The 13,481-nt window shown below is 34.0% G+C and overlaps 1 protein-coding gene across 10 annotated transcripts in view; it reads right to left on the bottom strand.

The window, feature by feature from the left end:
- Positions 1 to 8,600: 8,600 nt before the first annotated feature.
- Positions 8,601 to 13,481, bottom strand: part of LOC143920381 (adenosylhomocysteinase-like 1) — a 40,112-nt gene continuing 35,231 nt past the window's right edge. For 9 of the 10 annotated variants that reach the window (XM_077443266.1, XM_077443261.1, XM_077443260.1 and 6 more), the window contains exons 6-10: positions 13,005 to 13,137; positions 12,801 to 12,927; positions 12,473 to 12,730; positions 12,213 to 12,380; positions 8,607 to 10,865 (exon numbers count right to left, since the gene is read on the bottom strand). In XM_077443266.1, the coding sequence (XP_077299392.1) occupies positions 10,707 to 10,865; positions 12,213 to 12,380; positions 12,473 to 12,730; positions 12,801 to 12,927; positions 13,005 to 13,137 (845 nt within the window). In that variant the 3' untranslated portion in view covers positions 8,607 to 10,706. Of the gene's footprint in view, positions 10,866 to 12,212; positions 12,381 to 12,472; positions 12,731 to 12,800; positions 12,928 to 13,004; positions 13,138 to 13,481 lie in introns of all 10 variants that reach the window. The other variant, XM_077443257.1, reaches the window with a different exon arrangement.

Below are 13,481 nucleotides of genomic sequence, written 5' to 3'. Positions count from 1 at the left end.
GACAGGAGGTGGAATACATGGGTGAGAAAAATGACAATGACAGTGGATATAGTGGATAGAGTGAAGAGATTGAAATAGAGATTGAAATGGAAATGGAATGGACGAACAGTGGACAAAAGAAGTGCTAGAATGGTACACGAGAGAATGCAATAGGGTAAAAGGAAGACCACAGGGAAGATGAGTAGACGAAATTAGGAAAATGTTTGGGGTGAGAGTGGAAACGTGTTGGAGAGGTCTTAATCCAACAGTGGATGGTAAATGGTTATGGATGATGATGGCATTTATACTAAGTTTTAGAGAAATGGTTTTTATGATTATGTATATATGTATGTAGGTTTTATTTTTTATTTTTTTTCTCATCTTTCTGTATTTTTTCGATCATTGTGGGGCATTGGGTACTTCTGTAATGCCACAATGTTAACTATGTTATATTATAATTGTTAATTTAAGTTTGAAATTGTTAATTTTGAAATTGTGAAATAATTCACTATTAATTTGCATTTATTTATTTAGTTAATAAATAAATAAATAAATGGTCTAAACTTAAACTTAAATACATATTTAAAAACAAATCTGATTTAGTGTGTATCTGTAAAAGATTGCTGATGAAATTATAATATTGTCATACATATGTTCATACATACACACACATTAAGTAAAATTCAATAATCAAGTGCCAAAATTTGCCAAAACTATGTTCAATAGCATTCACTCGTCGAACGAAGTGTACAGATCCATTTCGAGATGCCACTGAGATTTTTGTTTTTATCTTCCATTTCTTTTGGTGCCAACAATGTAAACAGGCATTGGGTTTATTGCGGTCAAAATATTTTAGCATCCCTTCGGCGTTTGTTTGGACGAAGCTGGGACAGAATGGCGTTTGTCCGCGCCCTTTTATTACCTAGAAATCATGGGGTACATATAATATAATTTACAACCATTCATCATCCATACACACAGGACGAGGACGACTGAGTTATGTATTTGTGTTTGGGACGTTTCATTCGACACGCCACCGTATTTACGTATACTTTATTATCTCACGGAAAGCTACCGGAACAATTGTCAATGCAACGACATCCCATTTTGCAACATGGAATATTGTATGCAATATGTAAAATTGCCCAAACAGGTACCTAATGCTCGCTTACCTGGAAAATGATCGATCGATTACATAAATCAGTTCTAAACTAGGCTGCATCGAAATTTTAAGTCTTTCAAAAATGGTACTTTTTCCGAATTGTATCAATAGCTTAATAGATACAGTGATGCCTCACTTAACGAATCGATTAATACGTTCCGATAGGACTAGCATACATTTCAATCGAACATGTACATACACTCGCCTTTACATATCGAGGAGTGTACTAATGCAAATACAATACAATTAATACAAGCATTATATACAATGCGAATTAATATAAACATCATCCATATTGATATTTATGGACACATTTTTGCGGCATTTTATTATAGAAATTGGCGAACTTCAAGACGCTGAATAACTTGAGATTTGCAAGAGAGATTGGAAAGGAGATGCCAATTTACAGGAACCGTTTCAATGAAAATCAGAAAAATTGGCAAACTCTGATAGGAAACGATCGACCTGGAGACACAAACCAAGATCTGGCGAACAGCTACTAGTGGGAATCAAACCATGACCACTCCGCTCGAAAGCATAATATTCTAACTACTAGTCCACGCTGCATACAAATTTTTATATTTATACAAAGTTTCTGGTTTCGCAGTTTTGCCTAATGGAACTAGCCGAATAAAACCTTAATTGATTGTACGACTTACATACATACATAGTTCCATTAGGCAAAATCTTCTTTCATTCCTTTTAATTTTAGTCTTAACTCTATTGAAAATGATAAAAATATAAAACAAAATTAATTTCCTAAACTTTCAGTTATTTAATGTTTCGAATTGATTTTTTTTAAAGAAATGAGCAGAAGAAATGCTTCAAATGTTGGACATTGTATTTATAAATATCAATGATGCTATTTTTCACTACTAATAATAGTAATAGTCATGTATTTCAGCGCCAATTGTCGTCAGCGGAATGTAAATTAAATTCAATCGGCCAAATAAAGTATAACATATACCGGCCAACAACTGTAGCATGTTCTCTAATATGTGGCAAAATGTTTTAAATGCAATTAATTACACTGAGCAACAAAAAAATCACGTTTTTACAAGGCGTATGTTTCACTTGCGATCGTTTTGAATCTTTCCCATTTTTATACTTTATTTTACTTACCGGAACGGAGACTAATCAATGTTTACTGAATTTGACCCACTTAATTCGAATATGAAAATGATTTTTGTTGGTTTTCTATCGAGTATGAGATATGAGCGTTTAAAACAATGCGCAATGTTTACAGATCTTTGGCTTCTGCAGTCTTTAACTTTAAATCTAGAATTGATGTTCCAAAAGTACATAAGTATTGGAATCAATAGTCAGGTACACTATTTTTTTTCTTGAGCCAGATATACATCCATTGGGCCAGTTTTAATTTTAATACATTTACAAGAATTGGTTTTCAATCTTAATATATATTTTTTTATCTGAACGTACTAATTCGAGCGATAAATGATTTGTACTAAATATTATATCTATACTAGTGGTTTTACCCGGCTTCGCTCGGTATTTGTAATACAAACAACTTAAAGATGGCAAAACAACCTAATAGTAAATATTCATTTGTTTTCTTATTAAATTTATTTGAATCGAAAAAAAAAAATAATCGACGATATCAATGTTGAGTTTTAGTCAACATTTTTCCATTGACTACAGAATTTGTAAATGTTCCTTCAAAAAGGCATTAGAAAACCACTGTTCAAATTAGTGGTGTTACAGAAAACAGTAAAAAATATATTGCTTTAAAATACATATAAATATTTATCTAGCATTTATTTGACCAGTTCCATATTTCACTACGTTTACAAGGGCTGCTTTTCAATCTCAATATTTATTTTATATTTTTATTTTATTTTATTAATTGAAAAATCAACAGACAGGATGTACATAGATATGTATAAAAAAACAAATAGTAAATAAATAATATATGTAACATCCGAGTCCAATAATAGATTTTTACAAAAATGAAAAAGATAAATATACGGAAAACAAATTAAAAAGTAAAGAATAAAGGCATGACAAAATATGTAGAACATTGCATAATTAAACTATAGTATTAAAATATTGGGAAAAGGTTATAAAATAGAATATAAGAAGAAATTGAAATTTACAAATATAAAACAAATGAAAAAGGTAAATACAAAATAAACAAATGAAAAGGAAAAGAATAAAAGCTATAATATGATTAAATAGCACATTACATAACTAAACTAAAGTGTAAAAATATTGGAAATATTGGAAAAATAGAATAGGAGAAGAAATGAATCAATCGGTCAAGATTCTCTTGATGTTAGACCTGAATTGATGTAGGGAAATACCAAATAGATCAACCTCATTCAGCTCTATATTATTTGAACGTATCAATTCGAGCTGTTAATGATTCAGAAATTACAAGAAGGTACAATCTGCAATTCTGCATAGATATATTGGGCATTGGTGAGTCACTTTTAGTTAGAAATTAAACATTCATTATTGAGTAAAAACATAAATGGAGTCAATGAGACGTCATATAAGCAATACAATTTAGAGATAGGTATTTAAAATTTTATCAATTCCCAACTAAACCATATCGAATCCACTAGTCCTTATGCCCAATCATTGCTCACCATCGATAATTAGCGGGCTGCTGAAGGCCCCAAAATATCTCCGAACAAAAGCACCTTCGACTTGTTTCGCTTATCCACGTTTCCAGACATAACATAATTTATGACCGGTTGGCCTGTGTCGGCTTTGCGGCAATAAAGCCATTTGCGTCTCGTCGCCATTGTCCTGCTGTCTTCCACTTGTCAGCACAGTTCTTTCTTCGCTACATTTCAAGGTTGCACTCCTCGTTCATCATCGTCCTCCTGATAATCGTGAGACCGCGACAAACCGCATCCAGCTTTCATCTTGTGGAGATAATGTAGATCAGGGGGCTTTTAATCTTTATTGTTACATTGACCACATCTCAGATTTATTCATTACAATTTTGCCATAGTGACGTTACAGTAGAGTAGTTCCAATTCGTCACTATGGTTAAACAAAAAAAAGAAACAAGTAGACAATAAGATGAAAATAAAATTAAACACAATTAAAAACAAAATAAGCATACATATAGAACAAATAATCAATAATAAATATAATAATAGAATAAGTTACAATCTCAAATTAAGCAATCCCTCTACCAGATCAGTATATTTTAGACTAAGCAAAACTAAACGGCCTCTATTTAACCGATCAGCAAAAAATTCAGATTTTGATCAATAAAAAAAAAACATTTGGTAGGTAAAAAAAATGGATCAGTTGCTATGCGAGCAGTTATTAAATAGACTGATAAATATTTAAATAATATGAGCACTAATTAAACCAAAATGATCAGTATATAAAACGAAATGATAAGATTTTAAAATAAATGATCAATGTTTCGGTAGTGTACTCTTCACCCGTGTGCGTTTCTTTGTCTACGCCAGATCACGCGTTGATAAAATCTGACATTCACTGGTGTTTTGATTTCTCGCTTTTCTCCTGGACTTCGAATTCATTTTTCAACTGACTTTTTCTCGGATATATGTTTGACCCAGCTTTAGCAACTTGAACAACGTTCATAAACAAATATTGACTCCCTCTCCGTTGTCAACCTTCTCGGTCCTCACCCCTCGCTCCAGGTTCATTTCAGTCTTACTGTCTGTTCCCGCGTGTCTGTTAAATTAATATATACTGACCCTGACAACCTAATCTTAAATGAATAGGGCCAACCCTAACTTAACCTAACCTAAGCTGACCCTTAAATAAATAAGTATTGGTTGCTAAGATCTAAGATGGGCGACACGCTATCATCCAACTGTCAAAAATTATAATTTATTTGGTTTTAATTATCATATATAACGCGAGGACGTGTAGCGACTTCAGAATAATTAGCCTAATGAGTCACACATTGAAGATCCTACTAAGGATAATACAGGGCAGAATTTACTCACGGTGTGAAGAGGCGATTAGCAGAGAGCAGTTTGGGTTCAGACAAGGCTTGGGTACCCGAGATGCCCTTTTCTGTATGAAAACACTACTCCAAAGATGCGGAGAAGTCCGTAAACCTGTGTACATCTGCTCTATAGACTTTGAAAAGGCCTTTGACCGTGTCGAAACACGCTCGCCTGATGGAAACATTAAAAAATATTGGCCTGGATGACAGAGACGTCAGATTGCTACGAAATATTTATTGGAATCAGACTGCAGTAGTACGTGTCGATAATCAATTCACTGATGAGATTCCTATAGAACGGAGCGTCAGGCAAGGATGCATCCTATCACCTACTCTTTTTAACACCTACACCGAATCCATCTTCCACGATGCTCTCCAAGAGGCGGAGGGCATCAAGGTGGGCGGCGAGACGATCACCAATATAAGATATGCTGATGACACGGCACTAGTCGCTGAAAATTTAGCAGACCTGCAAATATCTCTAGACCGTGTACACCAAGAAAGCAATCGAAGAGGTCTGCGCATAAATCTAAAGAAGACAAAATTTATGATAGTAGATAGAATGCAAACAGACACCGGGAATCTAACCTTGGATGGAGAGGTGATAGAAAGAGTAAAAAGATTCAAATACCTGGGTACCTGGCTGAATGAAGAGATGGACCCAGATGAAGATCTAAGAATCCGCATCGAGATGGCTAGAACAGCATTTGTAAAAATGAAGGCGGCGCTTACAAACAAGCATCTCAATCTTCATACGCGGTTGAGATTCGCGAAGAGCTACGTCTGGACAGTATTACTACACGGATGTGAGACGTGGACTCTGAAAACCAAGATGATCAGCCGCATTGAAGCTTTTGAGATGTGGGTCTATAGGCGTATGCTGAAGATTCCGTGGACCAAAAAGATATCAAACGAAGCTGTCCTCGGCATGATGGGGAGAGGCAGGGAACTTGTTTCTGTCATCAAGCGGAGAAAGATGGAGTACCTCGGATACATGATACGGGGTCCAAAATACGAATTTCTCCGTTTGATAACCATGGGGAAAATAGAAGGAAAAAAATGGATTGGCAGGAAAAAGTAATCTTGGCTTCGAAACATGCGCATGTGGATCGATATGAGCGCCGAAGATCTGTTCCGAGCCGCTGAAGACCGATGCAAATATATTCAAATAATCGACGAGGTGGTCGCCAACGTCCGGATGCGGACAAGGCATTAACAAGAAGAAGAATTATCATATATTTTATTTATCTGATCACTTATGTAATTAATTACTGATCTAAAAATTGTTATTTACTGATCATTTATATTATTTAACTGATCACTTATTTTAATAAATTACTGATCACTTATTTAATAAATTACTGATCATTAATCTTAATGTTTAACTGATCATTTTAGTTATTTTTAACCTACCAAATAATTAGCTCCCAATCCAAACTAATATAAATCCGGCTGAGGAGCTTGATGCCCCAACAGGCGACGTAACCATCAAATTGGTACATGACCCAGGTGAGGAGAATAAATTGCGGTATCTAATATATCCGAGTTGGCTGGGAATATAGAAGCTCAAGTCAACAAGAATTTGAGGACTGCTCACAAAACCAACCAGTAATTTATAAAAATGTTTCCTCAAATATACTCTACGTCGTGACTACGAGGAATTATAACCCAGTGTTCCCAGCAGGTACGCACTACGATAAAGCAGTTATATTGAAAAAATCTATCTTCTTCCTCGTTTGCTCAATGCCGGTCAATCATGGTCATTGATGTCTGGAATTCCTCTCGGATCTGTGCCAAGCTAAATGCAGCAGGGACGATCTCGTCATTTCTTCGATTTGGTCTGACCATCTCTTGGAAGACCGTCCTCTCACTCGCCTTCATTCCAGCGTTCCGGTGACTACCAGCTTCTCCAGACTCTACATTATTCCTGGCAATATGGCCAAAGTAGGAAAACTCTATTCTTACATGTTGTGGAGAGTCTCTTTGAAACTGCCAGCTCTTTGAGGATGGAGATGTTCATGGGATGTACTGATGTATAGCATCCTTTTCCAAAACTACGTTTCGAATTTCATTTTTATTTTACATACATATGTATATACCAGGAAGGCCAAACAAACTATCATACTAACGAGTGCCAGATATTCCGTGTTCGCGATTTTTGTGGCAACGAATGGCTTGTGGCGTGATCCCAATGTGCGAAATAGTCCGTTTACCATATAAACATAATTGTTGATTATCAATGTTTGTAATATACTTACAATACTAATGTACAATGTTTGACCATAGATGCCAAAATAAAAATAAATAATTAATTATTTGTACGCTAGCGAATAACTTGTACGATACCGTCTCACGGGCGGGTCGCGTAGATTGCTCTTCCGAAATGTACAATATTTAACGTTTAAAAATGGTTTTACAAGCACCATCTTTGGACGAACCTGAACACTAATAAATAAAAAAATTGACGATTTGAGCTTTTCGGTATTCAACTAATTTAAAATTAATGGCGCACAGGTAAAGATCAAACATGCGAGTGGCAATTAAGGTTTAGTATTTTACAAGGCAACACGCATGTTGCGTTACACATTTATTTGAATTCAAAATTTTGCATTTTACATACATATGTACAATGTAAATACCTATGCATTAAATACATTTTTTTTCCAAGATCAACGAGTTCATCCTTGGTTAGATCAGCATCTTTGATATAATGTATATATATATAAAATAAATAGTTTAATTTATTTACTTCAACTTTTACTTGCCTGAGCAACGCTGGGCAATTTGTTCACTTACATATTTATCATATAATACATATGTAATGCATGGATTTTGTAACTATTGATAGCAATTAGTATATATTGGAGGAATGTTTTGCTGGAAACTTGTTGGGTGCTGCTTTAGTATGCGGTCTACCTTCACATATCTACTTTAGCATGCGATCTACCTTCACGTTTTTACTTTAATATGCGGTCTCACTGTCTCAGTTCTCGCGTGTGACACTGAGACTGAATAATACCGATCCCAGCAACCTAATTTTAAATTAATATGGGGCCAACCTTAACTTAACCTAACCTATCCTGACCCTTAAATAAATAAGTGTTGGCTGCAAAGATATCGTTTATTTTTAAATTTTATTTCATTAATATTTTCACAAAAAAAAAACATATCTTAGCAGCCAACACCTGTTTATTTAAGGGTCACGATAGGTTAGGTTAAGTTAAGGTTGGTCCTATTCATTTAATATTTGGTTAAGAGATATGTATCTGCTGACGATATTTTGATAGAAATGCTTCGACAACATTATGGGGCGGCAGGAAAAAACAAAAATTGTAATAAACATTTCGTTGCTACGATACAAATAAAAAAAAATAGTCGACTGCGATTCAAAGGTAGACCGCATACTAAAGTAGCACCACTTGTTGTTATGGAAATCGGATGACACACAGGACCGAATGGCAAGGAGAGGACATCTTCAGAACCATACATGTAGCATTTGAGTTTTAAAAACTTTTTATTTTAAAACATGGCAACAATAATTTTTGTACAGTAGTACCTACGATGAACCCATTTGGACCTAACAACGCCGGGAATGCTCCCGGCTTCATATTCATTTAATTCTTTATACATAACAAACATATTATGCACATATACAGAGATAGTGAGGAAACTAAGCCTATTGTCGTCGGAGCAAGCAGGAAGCTGCCGCAATGTGCTGAAAATCATATGCGGTGTTCGACCGACGAAGTAAAGCGTAACGTTCCAATCAAGACATAATAAATCAATAAATATCAATTAAAAGATTCGTTGAATGTACAAGTCTATGCGGAATGCCAATCTGCGGTAAGATATGTAATACTTAACATTGCATTACGGCCATTCAATATATTGGATATTAACAATGTGTATAATATATTTGTAATATATTCAACAAACAGGCAGTTTTTAAATGCATACGTTTGATTTAAATTAAATCTAATCAATCATTTGGCTATGGTAATTTTTTTTTTAAGTAATCTATGAACTTAATATGTCTAATATAATAATAAATTAAATAATAAACTCTTCAAATTGTCTAAAAAACAGTGAGATTGATATTTTTTCGTTCAACTAATAAATGAAAAATTTGGACTATAGCAATATGTGATCAATAAACTATTTTACTAATAGGGAAAACTTAATAAAAGTTATTATTTGATAGTATAAAAGTGCACAAGTTGTGTTAATACTGAAAATTTAACTGTTTAAAAAAATGCATGTTTTAATGAGATTTTAAATTGATAAAATTAATGAAAAAAAATGTATAAACTAAACAAATTGCAACAAAATTATTCTAAAAAGGTAAAATTATTACAGTATAATACTAATACATTGTAGATATTTTTATAATAAAAATCAATAAGTACATTAAATATTCTGAATTTAAGTAAAATAAAGTTAATTAAATTAAAAAAATAAATACTGGAAACATTCGAATATAAAATTAAACTACAGATCTAACGTTGCATCTAAAATACGTGTCAAAAATATCAAAAGTAATTCTCAAAAATTGTAGAATTCAAAGGCAACATTAGTTCCGATGATTTTTCAGATTTAACGGTAGATCTATATTATTAATTGAATTTGTATATAAATAATAATTAAAACAATGAATGTATTGAAAGAATGCAAGAATAGAAGTACACAATGGAAGAGATTTTTTTTTTTTAAAATGAAAACATTTCTATAATAATATTAATTACATCTAAAATTCAACTCTCACACAATTCCATAGCAGTTTTATAAAACAAGAAAAAGGCAAATATTCAATCTAAAAATAAAACCAGATCGTTTGCGCGGCGAAAATACAACAATATGTGCAGTAAATAAAATTTTACGGCTTTTTTTATTCAACAAAACTAAACTAAATGTGTAAATTTTCAATTTAATCTAAGAAGATCTACCCTGATAGCGAGTTATTCGAAATTCATTCACAAACAAAAACCAATACCGGACAAACACTTCAAAGATCGTCAATTCGTTTTAAAAAATTCCAATAGATGGCATCGATTATTTAAATATATCCATATAAAATAAAAACAACTACGAATAAGTAGTTTTAAAGTAAATTCTCACACAACATGTATTGTATAATTTAATATATCCGGCTACGTTAAATGTAAGCGTAAAAAGTATGGAATAATTCACGTTATACCTTCTACGAGACTATCTCAATATGGAATAATTCACATGAACACTCAATAATTGTAGCAAATCATTTGTAAAAAAATAACTCATCGAATAACAAAGGGGGATATGGAAAATTTTTCATTATCAAATAATTGAAATTTATCACGGTTCAGTATATTTTAATATTAAGGCATATATACAGGACGATCGATTAAAATGCAAACCGTGAAATTTCAACAAGACTGCCCCCGTTTCATTTTTCGGGTCTACATCGAAACTGATCACCCGTTAGAGCGAAGTATATTTTTTATTTTTTTTTTATTATTATATTATATTATTTAATATAAACATCATCGTTCGACATTTCACGTGTTTCAATTTAGTGTTGGTTTTTTTTAAATTGACTCTGAAGTCGGTCGATGCGCTCTTATGTATCTAATATCGGTAGTAGTTGGGTTTGAAAGGTCCAACTTTGTTAAGGCCCAAGTATTTCGCTTGATCATCCGTCAACTCGGTGAGGTGAGCGTCGAACGTAGGAAGGTGTAAACTGGCCACATACTCGTCCATCTTTTTAGGAAGTAGATAGACGTCAGCCTGAAATAGAAACGATGAAAGCATTAGTCATAGTGAATATGATCAAAACTAGGAAAGAGCAATACGAATATACAAACTATGTACATACATATGTAGGTCTATTTCTGGACTATTCTATGAATAGGATCTACATACATATGTATATCACAGACTATTTTTGGTTAGTAAATTATACACATGTACATTAGTTCAGTTCTTCTACTTCTCTGATACAAAAGAAAAAAAAACAATAGACCAAAGATAGTCCCCATACAAATAGTGAAGTTTCAATTAATTTTCTATATTTAAAATATGATTCAAAACCAGTTCATTAGCGATTCGGAAAATATTGTAACGATCTAATACTATAATGAAAACACAAGGCAAGTTGGACTCAAACTAGTTTTATAACATGCTTCCTTTCATCTCTGTTTCCACACATTTTCCTGATTTCATTCGCATATCTACCTTGTGGTCTCCCTTGCACCATTTTACATATTCTTGGGTACCATTCGAGCACTCTCACCATTACATCAACCACCTTTGTCATGCTTCTAACCCACATATTCCGTTTTTTATATCTCCTCGTTATGCCAAGTATACAGCGTTCCATACTTATTTTAGTACAATGGACCATATGCAGCATTCTGGCGTTCAATGCCCAAGTTTCACATCCAGTCATAGCCAGCAGTATGGCTCGGTGATTGCATTGATACTAACCAACGAGAGGTCGCTGGGTTCGATCCCGTGAGCTGACCGTGATTGAAAATGATATAATCTTTAATGTTGCTGGTCAGACTTGAATATTTGTGACTCCAATTTGACCGTTTCCTATCAGAGTTTGCCAATTTATCTGAGTTTATAATTTAAGTGGTTCCTCTATCGAATTAGCAAAAACCATCCTACCAACTATGTCACCATTATTTGAATATGATTTCAAAAATTTATTATCTATAACATAGATGTCTCGCTAACATTCTTATATATAGTATTTGTATTATGCTTATATGTCTGGTCACAAAGACGCATTAGAGTATTCTGTCATGTCACTGGAGCTAAAATGTAAATAAATAAATACCATAGACATATTGAACGAAGATCTTTTTCTTTAGAACAAACGTAATTTGATTAAATTTAGTATACTAATACGTAGTACTCTTAACTTAGACGATTTATCGAAGCATAGAATCTACAGAATACTCCTATACTCTCATACAAAACTTTTTTCAAAGAGTTGAAATTACTAATATATCAGATATGTATGTAACTAGTTCCATTAGACAAAACTTCTATGAATCAGTAAATTCCAATATATGTATGATTCAGAAATATCTATTAATTCTTATTTCAATCTATCCCATATTATACCTTATATCGATTGGGCGGAGCATTGAAGAGCTCGATAAGGGCAAGTGCTTGTGTGGCAGCCGTTATGGAAACGACGAAAGACGGCAGAGACGAACACGACAAATTAGCCAAACGTCCTTCGGCTAATAATACTATGCGTTTACCGTTCTCCCAAATTACGTGATCCACCTGAAAAAACAAACGCACAAGGTAAACATTAACACGCATCACACATCAAAGCCAATCGGTCCAAATATATATATCATCTCGGCGATACAAACCTGGGATCGAACTCGTTCCCAAACGAGATCCGGCGTTCTCAGACTGTGCACGTCGATCTCCGTATTGGAATGTCCCATATTGCAAACTACACATCCGTTCTTCATGCGCTCCATGTGTTCCCTAGTCACCACACCCTTGTTTCCGGTGGCCGTTATGACAAGATCCACATTCCTGATGACCTCGTTCAGTTTTACAACCCTGCATCCGTCCATCGAAGCTTGGAGAGCGCATATCGGATCGATTTCAGTGACGTAAACCTACATATAAAAACAATATAAACATAAATGCATATACAAATTGTATAAAAAGTAATGTTATAATACTTACAACACAACCGAGGGCTCGGAGAGCTTGACAGCATCCTTTGCCGACTTCTCCGTATCCACAAACGACGGCTTGCTTGCCGCCAAACATCAAGTCCGTACTTCTTTTGAGTGCATCTATTATGCTCTCTCTGAAATGATTTTTTGAGTTTATGAAATAAAATAAATAATTTGTTTGTATTTTATTATCATTGTAATGTTGTTTTACCTGCAAGAATATAAATTGTCGAACTTTGTCTTCGTCACTGAATCGTTAACGTTCATAGCTGGTACGCTAAGTTTGCCTGCTTTACTCAGTTGATATAGTCGGTGGACGCCTGTTACGCTCTCTTCGACGATACCTTGAAAATTGATCACAAAATGATAATATATATCTATATATAAAAACGGACGCGATGTATGTTTTTGAGTATGTGGCGGATGCGTCAACAAGTATGGAGATTTAAAAAAAACAAATTTTAGAATGCCAGGAATATATGTTGTGCGTAGAGATATTTACTAAAATAAATACACGCGAACGAGACGCACAACCAATCAGCTTGAAGTGGCCCACGTGGACTAAAACCTTTGACCAATTAGAAGAACGTATCGTCATTCTCACCAATGGGTGCATTTTAAGCATCCGCTATAGGGATGTAGCGTCAAGAGGAGATGCGGGGTGACAAGGAAGTGGGGACCTAAGCGT

Source organism: Arctopsyche grandis, chromosome 12 (genome assembly GCF_051622035.1).
Source record: "Arctopsyche grandis isolate Sample6627 chromosome 12, ASM5162203v2, whole genome shotgun sequence".
Classification (NCBI taxonomy): domain Eukaryota; kingdom Metazoa; phylum Arthropoda; class Insecta; order Trichoptera; family Hydropsychidae; genus Arctopsyche; species Arctopsyche grandis.
This window is presented reverse-complemented; position numbering and strand designations above follow the sequence as displayed.